At 39.9% G+C, this 23,311-nt stretch overlaps 1 protein-coding gene across 1 annotated transcript in view; it reads left to right on the forward strand.

Moving 5' to 3' along the window:
- The window catches only part of LOC125639752 (hexokinase-1), a 70,276-nt gene that overhangs the window by 27,952 nt on the left and 19,013 nt on the right, over positions 1-23,311 (forward strand). Inside the window, exons 4-12 of the mRNA XM_048857399.2 lie at positions 5,001-5,120; positions 8,572-8,667; positions 9,924-10,023; positions 10,115-10,298; positions 14,241-14,396; positions 17,132-17,365; positions 19,273-19,577; positions 22,296-22,444; positions 22,556-22,675. Of these exons, the coding sequence (XP_048713356.1) occupies positions 5,001-5,120; positions 8,572-8,667; positions 9,924-10,023; positions 10,115-10,298; positions 14,241-14,396; positions 17,132-17,365; positions 19,273-19,577; positions 22,296-22,444; positions 22,556-22,675 (1,464 nt within the window). The remainder of the gene's footprint in view (positions 1-5,000; positions 5,121-8,571; positions 8,668-9,923; positions 10,024-10,114; positions 10,299-14,240; positions 14,397-17,131; positions 17,366-19,272; positions 19,578-22,295; positions 22,445-22,555; positions 22,676-23,311) is intronic.

Raw genomic sequence — 23,311 nt, forward strand, 5'->3', positions numbered from 1 at the left:
ATTAGAAGGCCCTACATATATTAAGAGACCAGCTGCCTGGGCTCAAAACTAAAAGGAATTGTCAAGAGGGCTTTAAACTGGGAAGAGAGGTAGGAACGGTAGCTATAACTGTACTCTAATGACTAGATACTCTCTAGTATCTAGATACTGGTAAAGAAAGAAATAAGCTGGAAAGATCATCAGAATTAGATCCATTTCCTTAGTTCTTGTATGACAATGTAAACATGACTAAAATTTTCAGTGGTGGTATGTTAGTGGCAGAATTCGTGCTGTACTTCTACAAGGGCATCTGAGGAAACTGATAGGCACTCAGGTAGTTAATGATTAAATGCTTTTGACTGATTCTTATGCTAGTGGTTCCTTTAAATTTGTGAACCAATTTCACAATTACCTGAATAGCTGTTCCATTGACCTTCTGAACAGGATTGGTTACTAGCGCTCGTTAACCTCAAAGATTTATCCTCTTAAATCCCATTCAGATTAGTGGAGGAATTGTGAATGATGACTTCATGTCTAGCTGGCAGAACTTATTTTGAGATTTTCCATGTTAGTGTATTCAGACTTTTATCCTTCCCCATCTGTCAGATACAGACATATTTCGCTTTTATATAAGTAAATTTCATTTAATCTCCTGTTGAAGTCTCGGGCAAAATTCCCATTTATTTCAGTTGTACAGTATCAGGCCCAAAGTTTCTAGAGATTCTTCCAAGTCAGTCTAAAGAGCTAGAGCTAATTTAAAACCTGATTTCTGTATTGATCTTTATACTCAACATCGTACTGAAATAGTGTTTGAGTCTGAGCGATACACATTTAGCTGTTTTTCTGCTGGGTTCCTTATTCCTGAAGTTTACTCTAGCTCCCTAACTCTCTCAGATCTGTAAATTCCTTCCAATTAGACATTAACCCTTAAAAAAATACTGATTTGCAAACTTCCAGCCAAATGAATCCTTCGGAGGACTTGTGTATGAGTCAAAGTGACACTTTGGAAAAAATCATAAAACCAGTAGTAATAAAGATGGTAGCAAAAATTGTAAGCATGTATCTCTCACTTCGTTACTCTGCCTAACAATCCATTTCTCTCTCCTATAGTTCGTTGGTTTAGTTTTATTTTTTAATCTGGTACAGTAATTCCCGTACAATATAAATTAAAGACACTCCTGACTGTGCTTTCATACTCGTAAAAGCATAGCTAATAGCTAGTTAATGCACTTGATTTGCCTGTGTAGTTTTTATGTATTAAAATACCTTTTATGCTGTAAAGATGTGCTCTGAGCCATTGGTGCACATTTTGTGGTTTCAGCTCACTCGGGCGTTTAGTGAGGGTGGATAGTTTAGCAGTCTAACAATTACATACAATATATCTATACTTCTTGGAACCACAGGTTTAAATCCTGTCAGGTTGCCCTTCATCTTCTCCAAGACAATGCATGGAGTTCCACAAAACTCACCGTGTACAGTAGGGGATCTTTTTGAATTAGAATTTAAAAAGCAGGGCCTGTGTCCTCCTGGTGGCCCTGGCTGTTTGCCTGAGAGCAGGAGTTTGTATAGGGTTTCCAACTTGCACAAAACCAAATACCCTTGCCCCTCCCCCTGCCTTACCCCCTCTGAGAACCTGCTCCTTCTCACTCCATCCTCCCCTCCCTCTGTCACTTGCTCTCCCCACCCTCACTCACTCGCTCATTTTCACCGGGCTGCCTCTGAGGGCTGAGGTGTGGAAGGGGGCTCTGGGCTGGGGCTGAGGGTTTCGGAGTGCGGGAGAGGGCTCTGGGTTGGGGCAAGGGGTTGAGGTGCAGGGGTGTCTGAGGGCTCTGGCTGGGGGTGCACACTCTGGGGTGGGGCTGGAGATGAGGGTTTAGGAGGGTGCTCTGGGCTGGGACTGAGGGGTCAGAGGGCAGGAGGGGGATCAGGGCTGGGGCAATGGGTTGGTGGGGGGGGGAGTGAGGGCTCCTGCTGGGGATGTGGGATCTGAGGTGGGGCTGGGTATGAGGGGTTTAGGGTGCAGGAGGTGGCTCTGGGCTGGGATCAAGGGGTTCAGAGGGCAGGAGGGGGATCAGAGCTGGGACGGGGTTGGGGCACGCGGGGGAGCTCAGCGGTTCAGGGTCCGGGCAGCGCTTACCTCAAGCAGCTCCCAGAAGCAGCGGCATGTCCCCACTCCAGCTCCTATGTGGAGGCGTGGCCAGGCAGCTCTGTGCACTGCCCCGTCCGCAGGCGCTGTCCCCACAGCTCCCATTGGCTGTGATTCCCAATGGGAGCTGCGGGGGTGGTGCTTGGGGTGGGGGTAGTGTGCAGAGCCCCCTGGCTGCCCCTATGGGTAGGAGCCAGAGAGGGGACATGCTAGAGGGGGGATATGCCTGCTGCATCGCGCTGCCAACCAGACAGTCAAAGGCCTAGTCAGCGGTGCTGACCGGAGGTGCCTGGATCCCTTTTCGACCAGGTGTTCTGGTTGAAAACCTGGTCACCCTAAATTTGCACCAGTGTCCTTGGCTAAAATGTCCTCTTCCTGGACTGTAATTTTAATGAGCTCTCTGCTTGTTGTTCACCTGGCTAACCCTAGTGGGGGCAACATTTTAGTGGTGGTATGTATAGTTTGGAAAGCACTTCCACTTGGAAGACAATATATAGATGTATAATGTATTATTACTGTAACAACTCATTTTATATGAACTGTAATACTCTTTTGTTTAATTATAATTCTTTTTATCTCTCATCTGGACAGCTGAGCATGATGTTACAAAAGTGAAGCCTCTTTGATTTCCTTTGCTTTCTTGTTGTGTATGAGGGTACTGGTGCTCTCAATTGCAAAAGATTATAAATTGCAGTGTCCTCTCTGAAATGACCATAGTAATGCTTAATCAGATTAGCTCTTATTTTAGTTATGTGTTTAATGTAGTCTAGTAAGTAGAAATGTCATGCAAACCACTTTTTGGTTCTTCTGAACTGAATAGTCTTGTAAAAAAAATCCCTTTTAAGTTTCATATTTGCTGCTGTCTGTAGTATTTCCTTTATCATTGTGAGATCTTGAAAATTATTTTGATTACAGCTAGTTAAGTACATGGCAACCTACGAGTGATAAAAGGGCTATTTTGTAGTCTCAGTCAGTAGCCCTTGAGTGCTGGTATTTTTCCAGGTTTGTAGTCTCCAAAGAGTCACAATGTGAAAGAAATATAATCTGCTGGTACAAGGGGAGAGATTTGTTATAGGTCAATTTGAGGCACAGCCAGCCTTTTGTACTGATAGATATGAATATATTTCTTTTGACATTTCAATCCAAGGAGCTGAGTCAGCTCTATGGTGTGCTCTGTGTATTGCTGTATAGTTAATCACTTTGGCTGGCGGAATGGTCCTCAGTAGACTGTGTGTTTGATGATCTAACTGGAGGTTTCATAGTAATTGAAGAGAATGATCACACACACACACACACACTTTCCATGTGTACAATTTCTGATGTCAGTAAACTGAGAAGTGAATAGCCACAAGAATGAGTGGGTAAAGCCAAGGGGGGGATGGAGATGGCAACGACAAGTGTCTCCTGCTGTCTCCTCAAAAAAGCCCAGTGTAAGTTAAAGCTTCCAGAGTCCGCTTTCATTCATGCTACACTTCTTAGCTGACCTCTCAACCCATCTACTCCTATTTTTCTGGCTTTTTCTGGGAGAAACAAACCTGAATGTTCATTTATGGTGTCCTGCATCCTGGCTAGCAGCCCCAAATGATTGTCATTTTAGCAGCTAAGCCATTGTATTAGATGTAGATTTGTTTGTTGATATCATTGCTGGTGCAGAAAATGACACTCGAACCAATAAAGTTCATAATACCCTCGTTGTAACTGACTGACCACTGATAGGTTCGGCCAATCATTTCAGCATTCAGATGGAGTTTGGCCACCGATAGTGTTCTGGACTCTCTTGTTAGGTGTCATCTGAAAAGGAGAGATCTGTTAAAAGATGGAGCATCAGTCACTGGCCTGATTTGCAGCACAGGGAGCAGGTGTATGGGTATGCTCAAACCAGACTGGAGCTCCAGTACTTCTTATTTTGAAAAGGCTATGAAGTGCTTTGACTCTTACCTGGTTTGAGATTGGAGAGTTGGACTACCAGAGTAAGAACCCCAGTAAGGGGTTCGCTTCCCCAGTAAGGGGGGAAGAGAGGTTTTCTAGTGTTGCCTGCCCTGGCCATCTTGTCTTGCTGTGCTGTCCTGGCTTTTCTCTTTGGCTTGCAGTAATGCTGTAGTGCTTGTCACATCTAAGGAGCTATAGTACTGGAGATGTCATCAGTTGACAGAATGTACCCTGCCTGCATAGCTTGGCATTTTAAAAATTCTGTTTCCATCACAGTTTGTCCCTTGGAGCATGTGCAGTATTTTAAAAATCTGTTTTTTCATGCTTTTTTTTTTTTTTTTTAAAATGAGACGATGTTACTCAAGGGTTCAGTCCTGCAAGGTTCTGCTGTTTGTGGTCTCAATCTAACAACACTTCAAGGAATATGAATAGTTTAATTGACTAAAATGATTATTTCAGCTGCTTAAAGTTAAGCTTGTGTTGATTTGCTGTGTCAGCTTCTTGTATGATCAAATGCCAAATATAAGCCCTTTCGGGTAACTGCATTTATCTAATAAATGTATTATTAATAATCTCTTAAAAGAAACTGATTTTTTCGTCTCATCAAATTATTAATAGATGTGTTATACTAAAGAGGCACTTTCCATCATTTTAAGTTTTGCATTTTTTAAAGAGTGGTGGGAAAAAAAGTTAAGTAGAATTTGCTAAAAGAACAATTTCTTTTCCTTACTTATTGAATATTGAAATATTTATCTATTTTGCCTTAATTTTAAAGCGTTATCAGTTCTAAATGACACATGCAAAATGTCTTTTTAAATTTATGAATTGGTTGTTTATAACGGTCACTTTAATTCTTTCCAGTGTTTCCTGTGAGGGTCAAGGCATATTTTTTCTTGAAAACTGTCTTTCTGACTATTGTCATTTTATGTTTCTCTTTTTCTTACAGCTCTTTGATCATGTTGCTGAATGCCTGGGAGATTTCATGGAGAAGCAACAAATCAAGGACAAGAAATTGCCAGTTGGGTTTACATTTTCTTTCCCTTGTAGACAATCCAAGCTAGATGAGGTAAGAATATTTCAGAATTTTATTAATGTAAGCAGAAACACTGTGCTATTAACCCTTCCCTCCTCTCCTCCCTGTCAACAAACAAGCAGTATTTCAGCTGGCCTGACTCTCAGTGTAAGAATCAATTATTGAATATTTCATTGTAGTACTTCATCTCAAGATGATTTAAAAATACTTTTTAACAAATGACCAGTTTCTACTATTTTTCTGTTAACCTTTTAGGTTGAATGATGATGTTTTAATTTAAAGTATAGTATACGGGTTATAATTTTGATGGCCCAATTCACCAATACTTGCTCATAATGACTAGCACTTACTCATTGTGAGTAAAAATTGCAGAAATTGGTCCTAAATTAGGACCTAAGCTTGAGAGGTGGTGAGCACCCTTAGCTTTCTTTGAGCAAAAATGGGAGTGTAAGAATCAGTCCACTAGATTGGAGTGGGGGTGGAAAGCTATTTGATATGGTTTGAAAACAAACATGGCTACAGAATGAAATCTGTCTGGCTGTGTTGTTACTCTGAATGCATAATGATTGTTATGTGATTCCCTAAACCACAGAGTGCTCTGCAGTATTGTATTTCTGCATTATTTCCCATCTTTTACTTCAGATAAGTAGAATGCCTCAGTGACTTGCTAATACAGTATTGCTGTAGAAACCATGTACTAATGCACTAAGAAGCAATGAGCGTGCACATATTGATACACCTTCAATATTCTAAACATAACATCAGTACTAGTTCTAAGGAGCTAAATGCTATGGAGAATACAACAAATCACACACCTTGTCATATCCCTCTGGACATAGAGGTTCCAGCAGAAATTTGTAGTGTAGACTTGGTCTCAATGTGTGACCTTGGGCAAGTAATTTACCCTTCCTGTGTGTGTCCCCATCTGTAAAATGGGGATAATATTTATCTCTCAGGACTGTTGTGAAGGTTATTCACTAATGTTTTTAAGAGATCTTTGGATGGAAGTTGCCCTAGCAGTGCAAGGCACCTACTTTTAATATTCATAGTGCATTTCACATTGCAGAATGGGGCCTGTGCTGGCAGGCAGAGGGTCATTTAGTTTCTGAGTTTAGGTATAATTAGAAGTTCCAGAAGGAATATACTTTTCCAGACAATGTCCTTGTAATGAGAGCAGTCTTCAGGGAGTTTATAGAGTTCAAACAGCAGCTGGAAGCTTGTCAATAAAAGAAGCAACTGCATCAAGCTGTATCCTATGTCAATCATCAAATGAGAATTAGAAGCAGGCATATGACTGAAGAGTCTCATGGATAGTATCTGAGCTTGAGAAATATCAACTGTATATTTAGTGCTTCACCCGGCAAGAGCCTGAATAAAATGGATAGTAGGAATGTATAACCCACGAGACACAACACAAGGGCAGAGGTCGGTGGAATTATTTACATAGTGTCATACATGTACATGGTACCATATAAGAAGCAAAATGGACTAGTCCAAGAACAGAGTACCTGTACTGAAGAGTTTCAGTGTAGCAGCCGTGTTAGTCTGTATCCGCAAAAAGAACAGGAGTCCTTGTGGCACCTTAGAGACTAACAAATTTATTTGGGCATAAGCTTTCGTGGGCTACAGCTCACTTCATTGGAGCGTATACTTGCAGGTTGTGGTCTTGCATTGAAATATGCAAGGCTGGACCCCTGCACTCACATGGAGGCCTATTGACTTCGGTTCTGGAGGATCTTGTCGCAAGTTGTGATGCTTCTTAGGGTTCTGAGACACCTCGCTACTGATCCCTGTAACACTTATGCATCCCTGTGCCCTCTGCCGGTTGGCACCAACAGGTCCCTAGGTCACACAGGTTCCTTAATGACTTGTGGGCAAGAGCAGTTATTTAGGAGTTAGTGACAGACTATATACATCTTGCTGTGAAACGAGCACTGACGTAAGCAGAGCTGCCATGGCAAACCTTTCTCCTGTATCCACTGAAATAAATACTGTCCAATTTTGAGGGGAGAAAAATTAACCTTCTGAAAGAATGTATAGGAAGAAGTGGTAGCCAGCTTTTAAGAGGAGAACCTTGCAGACATGCAGGAGTATTAGATCATAGACCATTTGTAGATTTGTGTATTAACTCTTTGGAAGGCACTCAGGCTCTGCTGTGGTGGGTGCTGCTATAAAAGCCTGGATGGGTGGATAGCTTGGGCATGTGAGAGAGAAAGAGAGGAAATAAATGGTGCTAGTTTGTATCTTCTTTTTTCTTTTGTTGATCAGCAGCTCTTGTCTCCTTCTTCCTTTCATTATTATTTATAATTTATTCACTAAATGCCCCAAAGTGAGCTAGGCGCCATCCAGATACAAAAAATTAGACATGGTCTTTACCCAGGAGAGCTTACAGTCTAATTAACACAATTACAGACCAGGTGATGGGTTAGGAATGCAATACAAGGGAGGGTTTATTATTATTATTATTATTACTATTTGATCCTTGCTTCCCACTTTTGTTACTTTATCCCATAGTTAGCCATCACTGCCTTGATTATTTAGTGAGCCTAGACAATTGTCCATTGTTAAGTAATTTAAACCTAACATTTATTCAAATGCATCTATTTATTTTGTACCTTATTTTTGCTTAATTCTGTTTAATTTTTTATTTTATTTTATTTTTTACCCTTACTTTTTTTCTTATTTTTTATTCCTCTTGAGTCTATTCCTTTTCAATGTTTAAATTATTTTAACCCTTATTGTTTTAAGGCTTTTCTTTCTAATTAACCCTTGCATATTATGTTTTTAAATGATTTTTTAGCTTAGTCATTTGTGATTTTTAAAAATTTATAATTGATCCTTGCATATTTAGCTTTTTGAAAATATTTTAGCCCACTACCTTTTTAAAAATTGTTTTTAACCCTTGCCACATTTCTAATATTTCAGTTTATTTCAACCCTTGAACATTTTCTTTACAATTGCAAGATGCTCATCCTCCTCTCTCCCTCCTGATGCAAATCAGTGATGCCGGATGCATACCAGTCTGATTCCTGGCACCATCTCCGCTGATCAAGTCTTTCTCTTTCCCTCCACATGAGTTTACTGTCATTCTTCTTTCAGTCATGCCTGCATGGTGAACCCCCTCTGGGAACTGCAGCATCCTAGTGCCTTAACGGGAGAAATGGGAAACTGGAATGGGTCTTAGAGAAGGAAATCATTCAGGAACAATAATAATCAGTGGAACTTGTAGAAAATTTGAAACTTCAGCCAAGCTCTCTCACTCTTTCACACAAAATCTTTGTTGGAAAAACTTTCCCCATTTTTCAACCAGCTATAGTAAGAAACAAAGATTGCCAGTCACATCAGATTAAGATGCATTGTCGGGGAAAAAGAATGACTATCCAAACCCAGGGATTTATAGATTTTTTTTTTTTGTTTTAGAGAAAAATATAATTTTTTTGTTTGGTTTAATATTGTACTTAATGTTACTCTCCTTTTTTATTAGGGTATTCTGATAACCTGGACAAAACGCTTCAAAGCAAGTGGAGTTGAGGGAGCAGATGTAGTAAAGCTGCTCAACAAGGCAATCAAGAAACGTGGGGTAAATTTGTTTCGTCTTTTACATACATATGTACGCACATATACACACACACACACACCACATTACGGACTCTAGAAAATCTCTCTCTGTGTGTGTGTGTGTGTGTGTGTGTGTTTACTCACACACACACAAAAGGCTTGAGAGACGGAGATATTTTCTAGAGCCCATAATGTGATATGCAGTGGGGAAACAAAATAATTTCATAGTTCCTATGTGAAAATTTACAATAACTTTAATAAAATTACACATCTCATCATTACACCATTTGTGCCATGAAGCAAAAATTAAGTTACTGTCTCACAATAGTTAACCTGAAAGCTCAAGCAATTTTATCACTCTTGTTAAATGTGAAATTACGTGTATCACCGTGCTAGTTCTCTAGCAGTATCACCCTGTAGCTCAGCAAATTCTCTTCCTGAGCAACTACTTACACATCATATGACTATTACAATCAGGTGAGCCTACTGATGTCATAAAGTGTGACTTGGTCTGAAAATGGAACTCTCTGTTGAAACTGGATACTTTTTGTTCTATTTCAGTAGCAGGAAAACCTTTGATAAGTTGATTTTATCTTCACCGAGACATGCCACTATGTAATCAGTTACTATTTCAAACTTTGAGGAAGATAAATAACACCCCAAATGAACTGATTAATGGAAATGCATTGATTTTTATTATTTACCGATTACATGCATACATTATAATCTTTACTCAAAGTTTTCAATTAATATTAATTAAAGAAATCTTTACATCAGACATTCAATAGGACAGTTGGAGACTCATGGACTCCTCAAGAAAAACAGCAAAACTTTCTATTGTAAGACAATTTGATCTCTGCATCATGTAACTGTGGGTTTTTTCCCTTTTCAGTTACTAGGGACTTTATATAAAGACAGAATCGTGATTTCTTAGGAATTACTCTTTTACTGTTACTTCTCCTTCACCTGGAACATTAATCTGCTTCTAGTGCTCTTGCAGTCTTCTGCAAATAAACTTTATTACCAACACAAGATTGTGACTTCAGATGCACAATAGGCAGGAAGAGTAGGGGTGATTTTCTTAAGAACAATATTCCTGTTTACAAGCAAATACTGTATCTGTAGTAATAGAGAAATTGATTGGTATAAGCAGAGTTGTCTTTAAATATAATGTTTTTCAAAGTTCTGTGGGTCAGTGACATTTTACATTGACGTATTGATATTAATTTTTTTTAAGAAAAGTGTGTGATATAAGTAAAATTCTCTTTTCTCTTTCAGGACTATGATGCAGACATCATGGCTGTTGTAAATGACACAGTAGGAACAATGATGACCTGTGGGTTTGATGACCAGCGTTGTGAAGTTGGCTTGATTATAGGTGACATTCATTCCTCTGCTACAGTGGACATACTGCATTTTGTTTTTTGTTGGCTTGTTTTGTTAATATCTGCTAGTATCTTTTCCTAAAGGTACTGGCACGAATGCTTGCTACATGGAAGAAATGAGGCATATTGATCTGGTAGAAGGTGATGAGGGGAGGATGTGCATTAACACTGAGTGGGGAGCCTTTGGAGATGATGGGTCGCTAGAAGACATCAGAACTGAGTTTGACAGGGAGATTGACCGTGGATCCCTCAATCCTGGAAAACAACTGTAAGTGAGACTTTCATTTGCTTATTTAGTGGCACAAAATGATTGAGACTAATCTATAAAATCACAGTAGAGCAATCTCAGGATTAGGCATTTTAGTGAGGCAGGTATAGGAAGCAGCCTGTGAAGTCTGTTACATTTAAAACTGTTCCACCTTGTGGTCTACAAACCATAGGCCAGGGGAAGCTTTGAGATCTTACTGAGGGATGGACAAAATGAAATATAACACCCCCCCCGGACTCTTGCCCGTGGCTCAAGTGAATTGATCCAAAGCCTTTTTATTCTAAAGTCCTGTTCCTACACTGGCTGACCCCACCATCACAGGTCTTCAATAAGATTGGGCCTCATTCTTTTCCAATCCAGAAGTTTCCAAGCAAATTACCTTTTTTCCTCTTCCCTCGCTGTGAACTTCCAACAGGTCTCGACTCCTTTCTTCGCTTAATACTTCAATAGGCCCAAATTCCCACTTCACCACATTCTTAACCTGTTAAAGTTTGGTTTACAGGCCCAAAAACTCAGGCACTTGCTGCTGTGCTTTGACTCCAATGAATTTAAATATCTTGCACTGAGAGATCTCAGTGAAACCAGTGATTTTTTTTTTTTCTTCTCCATCCCCCACACCACCTCTCTTCTCACAGCTATCTATATGGCTCATCCCATATACCTGTTTTCCCTTTCAAACTTCCTGCACCCTCAGCAGGCTCTCAGACCTTTGTCCCATGTAAATCGCCTCTCTGCAGCAGGCTGTAAGAATTTCGGTGAGTCTAAGGTTGGTGAAGGAGAACAAATCAAGTTGTACTTTGGATGGCTCTCAGGTCTTTTAGGTTTTGATGTCTCTCTGATCTTCAGGCTGGATTTACAACTTTCCTGCTGGAATTTATTGCTGCCTGGTGGCTGCTTTAAACTTGCCCAGCTGGTTATGACTCCAAGTAGAGACTGGGTGCAGCAGAGGATTTGGGTCATGGTTCGTAGAACAAATGTGGGCTGTCTGAACTGGGCAGAGGGAAGCAAGATAGCTCTGTTTTACTACCTGGTAATTAATGTGTTAAGATGGGGACTGCAGTAGGTGGAGGCACTGGTGCTAGCTATGCTGATAATATGCCCATAAAGCAGTGGGGCTAAGGGAGGTTTAGTACTGCATGTTTATGAACCATAGAAAAGGAGGAGGAAACACTCCATCCACTGAACTTTTGTTAGCACTTGTGAAATCACTTCCTGAGACACCATTGTATTCCCCTGTACTGTAGCCTGGAAACCCCCTACCACACAGCCATGCATTTCCTCCCTTTCATTACTGCATGGTCTCTAAGTCTTTTGCTTCTCAGTACTCATCATTGTTTGGTCCAGATAGAATCCTGTTGCCTGAGATTTTTCCTTGTAAACAAGCATGCGTACACCCACCCAAATAGCTTTACTAGACAGGCTGGGTGTGGTTACAGCGCCCCATCTAGCCTGATTGTTTGAGAGTTTATTACTGGTGGAATAGACTTGTCATTCATTTTACTACCACCTTGGTCATAGCAATATTGTCAGGGTTGGTCCTTGATAAATAGTAATGGTTATAGTTCTTTATTTCTGTCTTGGCTTGTTCATTTTCCAGGCTTGTCTCAGTGATCACTGAGGGAGTCCATTTTACAGTATTAAACAGCCCTATTACAGTACAATACATGCTATAGAATGCTGGCTAATGTGCTAAAGTTAACCAGAATGATCTCTGTTATTTGGTTTAATATGGAAGAACGATATTTATAAATTGTCTTTGATAGTTGGCACTTAGTCTAGGCTTAAGAGGTTAGAGAAACATTTTGTATGCTGCCATGCACTTGGAAGGGTTAAAACAACAGTTAAAAAGGGGAATGAAGAAGCACTTGTCTCTTTGCTAGAAGAGTATGGTGACAGTTCAGTAGATTCTGCTTCTGTCATTTTGTTTAAAGCTACTCAGATCAGTATTTGAACTGGATCACATAAAACCCAGTTAGTTTGCTCTTTACTTCAAAACTATCCTGTAGGCCATTGAAAAGGATAACTTCCCAGTGAGTCTCAGGTGCAGGATTTTGTCTGAGGGCTGGTCTGCTCTGCAAAGTTACATCTCTCATGGCTGTGAAAATCCACACCCCTGAGAGATGTAGTTAAGTTGACCTAACCCCCAGTGTAAATGGTGCTAGGTCAGTGGAAGAATTCTACAGCCTCTTGAAGAGGTAGATTACCTGCAGCAGCAGGAGAACCCCTCCCGTCACTGTAGTAAGCATCTACACCAGGGGTGGGCAAACTTTGTGGCCTGAGGTACCAAGTTGGGGTTGCGAAACTGTATGGAGGGCCAGGTAGGGAAGGCTGTGCCTCCCCAAACATCCTGGCCTCTGCCCCTTCCCACTTCACGCCCCCTGATTGCCCCCCTCAGAAGCCCCCCTGCTCCTTGTCCCCTGACTGCCCCCTCCCGGGACCCCCGTCCCTAACGCCCCTCCTGGGACCACACCCCCTATCCGACCCCCCCCGCTCCCTGACTGCCCTGACCCCTATCCATACCCCTGCCCCCTGACAGGCCCCCTGGGACTCCCATGCCTGTCCAACCCACCTGTTCCCCATCCCCTGACCGCCCCCCAGAACCTCCGCCCCATCCAACCGCTCCCTGTCCCTTGATTGCCCCCTGGGACCTCCTGCCACTTATCCAACCCCCCCGCTTCCCGCCTCCTTACCATGCCGCTCAGAGCAGCAGGACTGGCAGCTGTGCTGCCCATGCAGTGGGACGGGGGACAACGGGGGAGGAGCCGGGGGCTAGCCTCCTTGGCCGGGAGCTCAGGGGCCAGGCAGGACGGTCCCGCAGGCCGGAAGTGGCCCGTGGGCCGTAGTTTACCCATCTCTGATCTGCACTGAAGCATTTCAGTGGCACAGCTGCAGCAGTTGTGTTCAAAGTGGAGACATAGCATGAGTTATGGATATCATTGATGCTGATGTTGAATTTACTTGTCAGTTTCAGTTCAGTCTAATTTCCTGCAATCAACCTGTATTAGCACAACCTTGTGAAATTGTTTGCCCCGCCTCATCTGAGGCAGCTAATGTAAAATAAAATCCTATTAGCTTGTTCATTATCTTAATTATCTTGCTGGTAAGGGTGGATGAGTAGACACTATTCCTGAGCAGGTACCTTTCCGTGATGACTTTGAGGTTCTGTTAGCACCCACTGCTGCTACTTTGCCCTGAATCTCGTCTGAATCCAACACTTGGTTTAGTCGCACCTTTGCTTCCAGTGCTTCTTACCCTCAGTAGCATCAGATGTTACCATGTTGTGCTGACTGTTTCTTGTCAGCTCTAATTTAGTATTATTTCCTGCATTTAGAGTCCATAGTTAGCCAGCCCTGCCTATCCTGAATCCTGATCCTCCTTGTCTGGTTCTGTTGATGTGCTATTTTCAGAACTATTACTGTTGACTCAAAAATTCTCATTGTGTCATGTGGTGGGGGCATTTATGTACATAACAGTCCAGATTTTCAGCCAGGCCTTAGCCCAGCTTCTCTGCTAGCATGTATTTGCAGTTCTGCTCTTGCATGTATTTGCAGGTGCAGACCATACCACTAAGTATTGTAGATCAAGCAGGTGACTTATAGATGCAAATCAGGTACTGTACTTAACCATCTAAGTGACAGAATTTCACCCACCATTATTTGCAGATGCGTTTTTGGCCTCTCTAAGGTTTCTCTGTATAATGAGGGCACTTTCCACTCATAACCCTTATCCTGTGTCTGTCACATATTTGAATGGTTTTAATTCACTAAATGATATTGCCGGAGTTGTAGCAAATAGCAGCATATGGTTTCTCCTCTTAGTAGAAAAGATGGGAGGTAGAAAAGCATCAAAGGTGACTTACTTCTGAACTTTAGATATAAAGTCTGAATCTGAGAGTTCACTGTGAAAACTTTCAACTTGTGTATTTTTTTGTCGTTGTTACAGGTTCGAGAAGATGGTCAGTGGACTGTACATGGGTGAGCTGGTCAGGCTTATCCTTGTAAAGATGGCCAAAGAGGGGCTACTGTTCGAGGGACGAATCACTCCAGAGCTTTTAACCAAAGGAAAATTTGAAACGAAACATGTGTCTGCCATAGAAAAGTGAGCAACTCATTTCTTGCTTTCTTTCTTTCTCTTTTTTTCTTTCTGTGATTTGTAAAAGCATCAGCATGTATGCGATTTTGTGGCCATCTCTTCCTTTCTTAATTCTTTGCTGGCCATTTCTTATTTGGTAGTGGCTTGGGAAGTGGGATATAATAATCTTGGTGGCTGCTGTGTGAACAAGGAGTTTCAGGGCAGGCTCTTGGTTGGGCTGTTGCAAACAGCCGCTTTCTTACTGTAGTGTGAACAAGTAGTGTTTGTCCAATATGAGTAGACTATAAATGTACTTAGTCTTGCCTCCCACAACCTTTTGGCTAATGTTCCTACATTTACAGAGTTCTGGGTCGCAATTGCCAAATGCGTAAAGTAAAGCTGGGACATTGATCTCAAATGAACCTAAAACTTAAGTATAAAATTAGATCTAGGATCTGATTCTTATTTACATGAGGGCCCCCTTTACCCTACTCTGGGCAGTGTGAAGGGATCTTAAAGTTGGTTTAAAGGTAATTGCATTTGCATCCACTTTAAAGTCCACTTACGTTGCCAGAATTGTGTAAAGGGGGCTTTAGTGTAAATGAGAATCAGATCTCAAATCTGTTCACCAATTTAATATGGGAGCTCCAGTTTAGTAACGTACTTTACTAACTCAAAGTGCATTTATTAATCTCATTGGGAGTTCAAGCACCACTGCCATCAATAGTTATTGTTGCGTGGTGGACTCCACTATTTCCAAACAGAGTCTTTTCCCGGAACTGACTACCTGAGTGAGTGGTATGCTACCCGTGCCTACTCTTGTTCGTGTTGGCATTGTGCATTTTTGACAGCATTTCTGGCAGTTTGCTGACTGTCATCCTTTCAGGAATGAGAGGTCAAAAGTAGAAACTAGAAATACCGATGTGCTGATGCACTTTGCCATTCTAAACCACTGTGCTTTCTGGGGTAGGAATGATAGTGAAGCACAGTCTGTCGGCATGCCTGTGGATGTGTGAATATTTTTGAAGTGCTATCAAGTCCTGGCAGGTGGTTTGTGTTTCTACTGAAACCTATCTCTACTATCTAGAACATTGCAACTACCGTGTATTCCACCATGGTGTACCAGAAACATATTCTCCTAGCATGTGATTAAACCTGCTAAAAGCCTTGCTTAGTGCATCCCAGTAAATGCTTGTGTGACACCCTCTCCCATCTCCTTATTACTGTCATGTAGAAAATAAATAAATGTGAAAAGTATACAGAGCATCCCATCCAGTAAACAATAATAAATATTACTGACCTATAAAATATGATGTGTTGAATGTGACAATGTCAACACCTTTTCAGTCAATGCTTTTCAGTCACTTCCCATTTTTAAAATTTGTGTGACTGTATAATACTCTCCCTGAGCCAAATTTTTAAAAATCTGTTTCTGATTTTTGGGTCTACAATTTTTGGTGTGATATTATGGGAACAGTCAGTAATTTCTGAAACTTCTGTGGAGCCAACTTTCTTTCCCTACACACCTCCCTACATCATATTCCATAAGCAACTCCACGTTAAAAGTGAAAATGGATTCAACTTACATTCACATGCATGTATAATCAATAGAAAGCTGAGTGAAGAGCATTAAGATATTTTGGTGGTTAAAAACCATCAGGTGAGAATCACTGTGGAAAATTTCAGCACAAAAGGTTTGACAAAGTTATAAAAGTCTGAAAAACATGCTTTAGAATGAAAAATGCTATAGCCATCTCTGTTCACCCTGGCCCTAATTCAGGAGACATTTAAAGCATGTGAGTATGGAATTACTCATGTGTTCCAAATTAGGCAGATGCTTAAGTAGCTTGCTGAATGGCGGCCTCCGCTTATCATTCAAAATTGTGAATTAGTTTATTATTTAAAAAAGTCAACAAGTCATAAAGAAATTTTCTCCTGGCCTGTTGAGGTGTACAGCTGAGACGCTTACTAGTTCCCTGGGGCAATTAACCAAAGGAACTTTAATGGCATTGCTGCTGTCTTTTTGCTTTGGAGGTGATAAACAACTAGCTTCCCCAGGCTTCTCCATGTCTTTTACTATCCTGCTCTTACATGTACATGCCATGTTATCAGGTAACACTTGGCAGTAGCAATATAAATATGATTACCATAATTCAGACATGTGTGAAGCCAAACCAAAACGGCGGACAAAGTCACTAGAGAGTAGAATTGCTCATACAACCTGGCACAATGAACAAACTTGCTCCCTGTTGGAGGTGAATCTTATAAACTCATCTTAATTAAGACGTGATACACTTTTTGTCAAAAAATGTACTCGATGCCCAATGGCAAACAAATTTGGAGGGGATGAATAGCATTTAAATACAAATACGAGAGTAATCCAGCATTTTAAATATATATACATGAGTAGAATAGTATTGACAGAACTGGTGGTAACAGAATTGTTGAAACTACGTTGTACCACTGATAGAAATGATTTCATAGACTGTATATTTCCATTGGGCTTTACTGAAAAGCTGAATATTCTTAGCAAACATTATTTTGGCTTTACTCTCCCTTGTTTTGTACTTTGTGATTTTGTAGTCCAGTTAATAGAGAGATTGACGTGGGCTGATACGGCCCTCAACTGCTTTTTCTAAGATCCTTCTGAGACTTTCAGAACACTGTCATGTGGCAAAGCACCTGACATCAGATCATATTACTTCATTATGCATTTTATAATTTAATGATAAAGAGTTCACTATTTAAATTCCTGTTTGTAGAAGCAAAGAAGGTCTGAATAAAGCCAAAGAAATTTTGACACGTCTTGGGGTAGAACCATCCCATGAAGACTGCATTGCTGTCCAGCACGTCTGTACAATTGTTTCATTCCGTTCTGCTAATCTGGTGGCTAGTACTTTGGGTGCGATTCTGAATCAATTGCGTGATAATAAAGGAGTAACCAGGCTGCGCACCACGGTGGGTGTGGATGGTTCCCTTTACAAGATGCATCCACAGTAAGTCCTGCTGTTTCTATAATTAACATTTTGGCATCTGTTAGGATTCATATTTTGCAAAGGTCAGACATGTAACATGAGGCCAGCATCTTGATGTGGAGTCGTGAATGAGATAAGTAAACAGAAGTTATGTGTGTGCATATGTATATTGAGAAATAAACATCTCTATGGAGAAATGTTGCCTTCAACTGTAGGACTATGCTGGTAATTCAAAGGAGCCTAAGGGAAGTAGGTAACCAAATGTCACTGAAAGTAATTGGATGCCTGATTCCCTTATGTGCCTTTGAAAGTCCCAGCTGTAAAGGACAATTTATTTGATCAACAATACAGTTAAATATCCAAAGACTGTACTTTTGTGTCTGTGGACTGGGCTCTGAGGAGGAAACCCCAGTAATAGAATGTTATTCCTTATTACTTGTTTAAACTGAATTGTTTTGAAAATGACTTTGATAACCTCATTTCTCCAGTCTTCCCTTGCTTATACTTGGAAGTTAGAAGGAAAAAATAGCATCTGCCTTTCCTTGTTCTTATAAAAGCAGCTTGTTTCTCTATTTCTAAGCTGCATTTTTATAATGTACTAGTTCAGATTTATGTAAACTTGATAGAGGAGGCACTTATTTTTTTAATGTGTATCAAAGTTACCATGAGGCTTGTTTACAGTTACTTGAAGATATTCTAGTTCTAACAATTAAACCAGTGACCAAGGCTTTGGTTCTGCAGACACTTACCTGTGAAGTCACTGGGTTAGAGTTAAGCACGTGCATAAGTGTTTGCAGGATCAGCACCAAAACCACAAAATTGACAGAAATAACAACAGTGCAGGTTTGATTTTTTTTTAGTATTCTTCGTGTAAAAAGGCTGGAAAGGTTTTCATGAGGTGATAATCTGTTTCATACATTAGTTAAAAATTAGTCCTAACAAATGGTTTTACTCTAATCTGCAATACCATTGAAGTCAATATCAGAATTTTGGTGTACACAAAAGCTGGAAATGTGTACCACCTCTAATGAAAAGTATCTAGTTGGAAAAGTTAATTACTTAAAATATTTTGATACTGCTTAGGGGGGTGGAGCATATAGTATAGATACATTGTAAATGGAACATAAAGGAGAAGGATCAGTATTGTGTGTGGAGTATTTTTGGAAGAAACAAAAATCTTTGCATTTCTTAAATCTTTTTGTGGAAATTTTCTGGTATTTTGGTGAATATTTTTTTTAATTTTTTTGTTCAAAATGAAAATATTCCCTGAAAATGTTTGTTATGGAAAAAACTCCATTATTTTTATCACCTCTACTAGATGTAAGGTATCTAGTGCATGCTGTTTGTTTATTTTCTGGTGGTTTTTTAGTTTATAAGCTGATATTTTGAGCTTTTTAATTAATTTTTATGTTTCCCCTTAAGTATTAAAAATAAAAATAAAAAATATTGTGATACCAGCTAAAAGGAATCTGTAGTAACATAAGAGATGCCATAGTGGCTCACACCATAGGATGATCCAGTTTGATCCTGATATATCCTTTTAGGAGGAGGATATTCTGAGAGTTTTTTTTTCCAGGGCTTTTGCTAGGATTTTATCTGAATTCAGGAAAAAAAATCTGTCTATGGGATGAATACTTTTCCACTCTACCCTTTCATCATGATGATTCCTTTTACATTGGAAGACATACTTCAGCTTGTGTGATATGAGGAAAAAACTGCCCAAGGAGGCTTGGGGTTGGTGCATGCTTGGTTGGGGCACTTGAAAGGAAAACCCCATTGTGCAGCAGAAAGGAGGGATTGGCAAATTTCAAAGACAGAAAAACTAATCTATTTCCCATGCTCCTTTCATGTTTTATAGCCAGTGATGACCAGTGCAGATTTTTGAGCTGACCAGTGAGAGATTATGGTTTTACGATCTTCTCTTACAGGTATGCCAGACGCTTGCAGAAAACAACGAGGCGATTAGTTCCTGACTCTGAAGTGCGATTCCTTCTGTCTGAGAGTGGCAGTGGAAAGGGTGCTGCAATGGTTACAGCAGTAGCATACAGGTTGTCTGAGCAGCACAGGCTGATAGATGAGACTCTGGCTGAATTCAAGCTTACTCACGAGCAGCTGTTGCAGATTAAAAACAGGATGCGAACAGAAATAGAAGCTGGGCTGAGGAAGAAAACTCATGAAAATGCAAAAGTAAAAATGCTGCCTACCTTTGTTCGCAGCACACCAGACGGAACAGGTAGTTTCATTATAATTGATGCAAGAGCAGCATGGTAAATACTAGGGCTGTCGATTTAATTGCAGTTAACTCATGTGATTAACTCAAAAAAAGTAATCGCAATTAAAATTTTTTATCATGATTAAAAACATTAATTGCGATTAATCGCACTGTTAAACAGTAGAATACCAACTGAAATGTATTGCATGTTTTTGATGTTTTTCTACATTTTTAATATATTGATTTCAATTACAACACGGTATACAAAGTTGACAGTGCTCACTTTATATTATTATTTGCACTATAAAAATAGCAAACAAAAGAAATCGTATTTTTTAGTTCAACTCATACAGGTACTGTAGTGCAATCTCTTTATCGTGTAAATGCAACTCACAAATGTAGATTTTTTTGTTTTGTTACATAACTGCACTCAAAAACAAAACAATGTAAAACTTTAGCACCTACAAGTACACTCGGTCCTACTTCTTATTCAGCCAATCACTAAGAGAAACAAGTTACTGCTGCCAGCTTCCTATTTACAATCTCATCTGAAAGTGAGAACAGGCATTCACATGGCACTTTTGTAGCTGGCATTGCAAGGTATTTACGTGCCAGATATGCTAAACATTCGTATGCCCCTTCATGCTTCGGCCACCATTCCAGAGGACATGATTCCATGCTGATGACACTTGTTAAAAAAATAATGCGTTAATTAAATTTGTAACTGAACTCCTTGGAGAGAATTGTATGTCTTCTGCTCTGTTTTACCCGCATTCTGCCATATATTTCATGTTATAGCAGTCTCGAATGATGATCCAGCAAGTTGTTCATTTTAAGAACACTTTCACTGAAAATTTTGACAAAACACAAAGAAGGTACCAATGCAAGATTTCTAAAGCTATCTACCTCACTTGACCCAAGGTTTGAGAATCTGAAGTGCCTTCCAAAATCTGAGAGGAATGAGGTGTAGAGCATACTTTCAGAAGCCTTAAAAGAGCAACACTCTGATGCGGAACCTACAGAACCTGAACCACCAAAAAAGAAAATCAACCTTTCTGCTGGTGGCATCTGACTTAGATGATGAAAATAAACATGCATCAGTCTGCACTGCTTTGGATGGTTATTGAGCAGAACTCATTATCAGCATGAACACATGTCCTCTGGAATGGTGATTGAAGCACAAAGAGACATATGAATCTTTAGTGCATCTGGCACATAAATATCGTGTAACACCAGCTACAATGGTGCCATGCGAACGCCTGTTTTCACTTTCAGGTGACGTTGTAAACAAGGTGCGGGCAGCATTATCACCTGCAAATGTAAACAAACTTGTTTGTCTGAGTGATTGGCTGAACGAGAAGTAGGACTGAGTGTACTTGTAGGCTCTAAAGTTTTACATTGTTTTATTTTTTAATGCAGGTTTTTTTGTACATAATTCTACACTTGTAAGTTCAACTTTCATGATAGAGATTGCTCTACAGTACTTGTATTAGGTGAATTAAAAATACTATTTCTTTTGTTTTTTACAGTGCAAATATTTCTAATAAAAAATAAATATAAAGTGAACACTGTACACGTTGTATTCTGTATTGTAATTGAAATCAGTATATTTGAAAACATAGAAAATATCCAAAACCATTTAAATGGTATTCTATTATTGTTTAACAGTGCGATTAATCCCACATTTAATTGCAATTAATTTTATTAATCACACCATTAATTGCGATTAATTTTTTTAATTGCTTGACAGCCCTAGGAAATACATAGCAGACTTCCAGCCAAGCAGGACGCTGTGGTGGAAGAAAACAAAAACCATAAACTTGGAGCTGAAATGCTAGTTTGTAATTTAATGAATTGGATCCAGCTAATGGATTTGTGTGTGGAGTATAGTCTGTGTTCACTACAAAACTCTTAAACCACCAAAAAGAGGAAATTCTGAGTCAAGGCTATAATTCCTCTTTTAACACAACATCTTCTGTAAGTTAGAGTGGCAGTTGTGAGCCTATACATAAATATAAATGCAGCTCCCTGCCCCACTGCTTTCCGTTAGTTGAGAGCTTGCAGGTACTTTTGCCTCCTCTAGTACTTGGTGCAAAATCTGTAAGTCAGTGGGAGTGTTTCAGAGAACTTTTGAATCCAGTCCATGAAAAGTGGCTGGTTCCATTCTCATCGCTCCTAGATAGCAATTGACACATCAACCAGTAGAGGCAGCCTCATGCTTTCTCTTGTCATCCATACACAGCAGAGAGAAAATGGCCACTCCCTTTTCTTCTTCCCTCACCTCCACTATCCTGTCTCAAGCACATGTACTGCTTAAGAAGACCCCACTCTGCAATTGCTGAAGCAGGAACATAGCACCATCTGCTGGCTTCCTGGAGAATTCTTCACTTTTTAGAACAAAGAAAGGGAGTACTCCTTTTCTTTTTGCGGATACAGACTAACATGGCTGCTACTCTGAAACCTGTCACTTTTTAGAGAATGTGCAGTTGAGCATGTGCAGGGGCAAAGACCACCCAGTTGCTGTTGTCTTTTGAAGGAGCTAAGTGGCAATGTATTTCTTCTGCTCCTTTCAATAAGCAGGGAGAAGGCTTAGAATGAACATGAAAAATCTTTAAAGCCTTCAGACGATTGAGAGAACTTTCAGAGCCTTATGCCAAAACTCCTGCTTGGAAAATGAAAAACGGACACCTGCTCATGCTTTTTTTCTGTGTTCCTAAATGTATAAATACTTTGTTACAGAGAATGGAGATTTTCTGGCTCTCGATCTGGGAGGAACAAACTTCAGAGTTTTGCTTGTGAAGATCCGTAGTGGTAAAAGGAGAACGGTTGAAATGCACAATAAAATATATGCTATTCCTATAGAGGTCATGCAGGGTACTGGAGAAGAAGTGAGCATTTCCATTTCTTTTTAGCATTATCACTTATTTTCAAAGAATGTGTAAATATATATTTAAATAAATATGACTAATTGTAATAATGTTTATATATTTCTTTTTAAGCTGTTTGATCACATTGTTAGCTGTATCTCAGACTTCCTGGATTACATGGGAATAAAAGGCGCACGACTTCCCCTTGGCTTTACATTTTCCTTCCCTTGCAAGCAGACCAGTTTAGATGCTGTAAGTTTTATAATATCTTGTATCTTTTGAATCTGTCCTTTAGTGTTGCTTCTGGGCCTGATTCTCCACCCTCACACAGGCTACGTGCTACTTCCTCACAAGAGTAGTTCTATTAAAGGTTGCAGTGGGAATGCTTGTGTGAGTAAGTCTGTGGAAAGAGTTGAAGAATTATGTGCCTTGAATGTAATACTGACTTCTGTAGTAGGTTAACATTATTCTATTCAACACTGTTTTAGAAAGATGGCTTTCTCTACCATATTTTCATCTAGAATTCAACATCTACCACATGTGGTTACATTCTGGGCAGTAACATTCTTTCCCTGTAATGTGATTTTTCTTTGGCTAAGGTTGTAGCATCTTCAAAGTGCAAATGATCCTTTATCTGGGACAGTGGCACCCCCTATTTCACTTTTTGTCTTGAATTTTCAGTGTTGAGCAGAATATGGAATGATTTAATTATCGGATTGCTTTTTAATTTTTGGAGATTTTGTCATTCAATTAGAATTCGTTGCTTTAGTCCAAATTAAAAAGTCGATGCAAATTTTGAAGAAGCAAAGAGACCTTTTCTCTAAATGTAGCTTCACAGTAAAATATTTGAAATTTGGAGTAAGTAGAAAATATATATAACATTCATAT

This window comes from Caretta caretta, chromosome 7 (genome assembly GCF_965140235.1).
Source record: "Caretta caretta isolate rCarCar2 chromosome 7, rCarCar1.hap1, whole genome shotgun sequence".
NCBI classification, from domain to species: Eukaryota; Metazoa; Chordata; order Testudines; family Cheloniidae; genus Caretta; species Caretta caretta.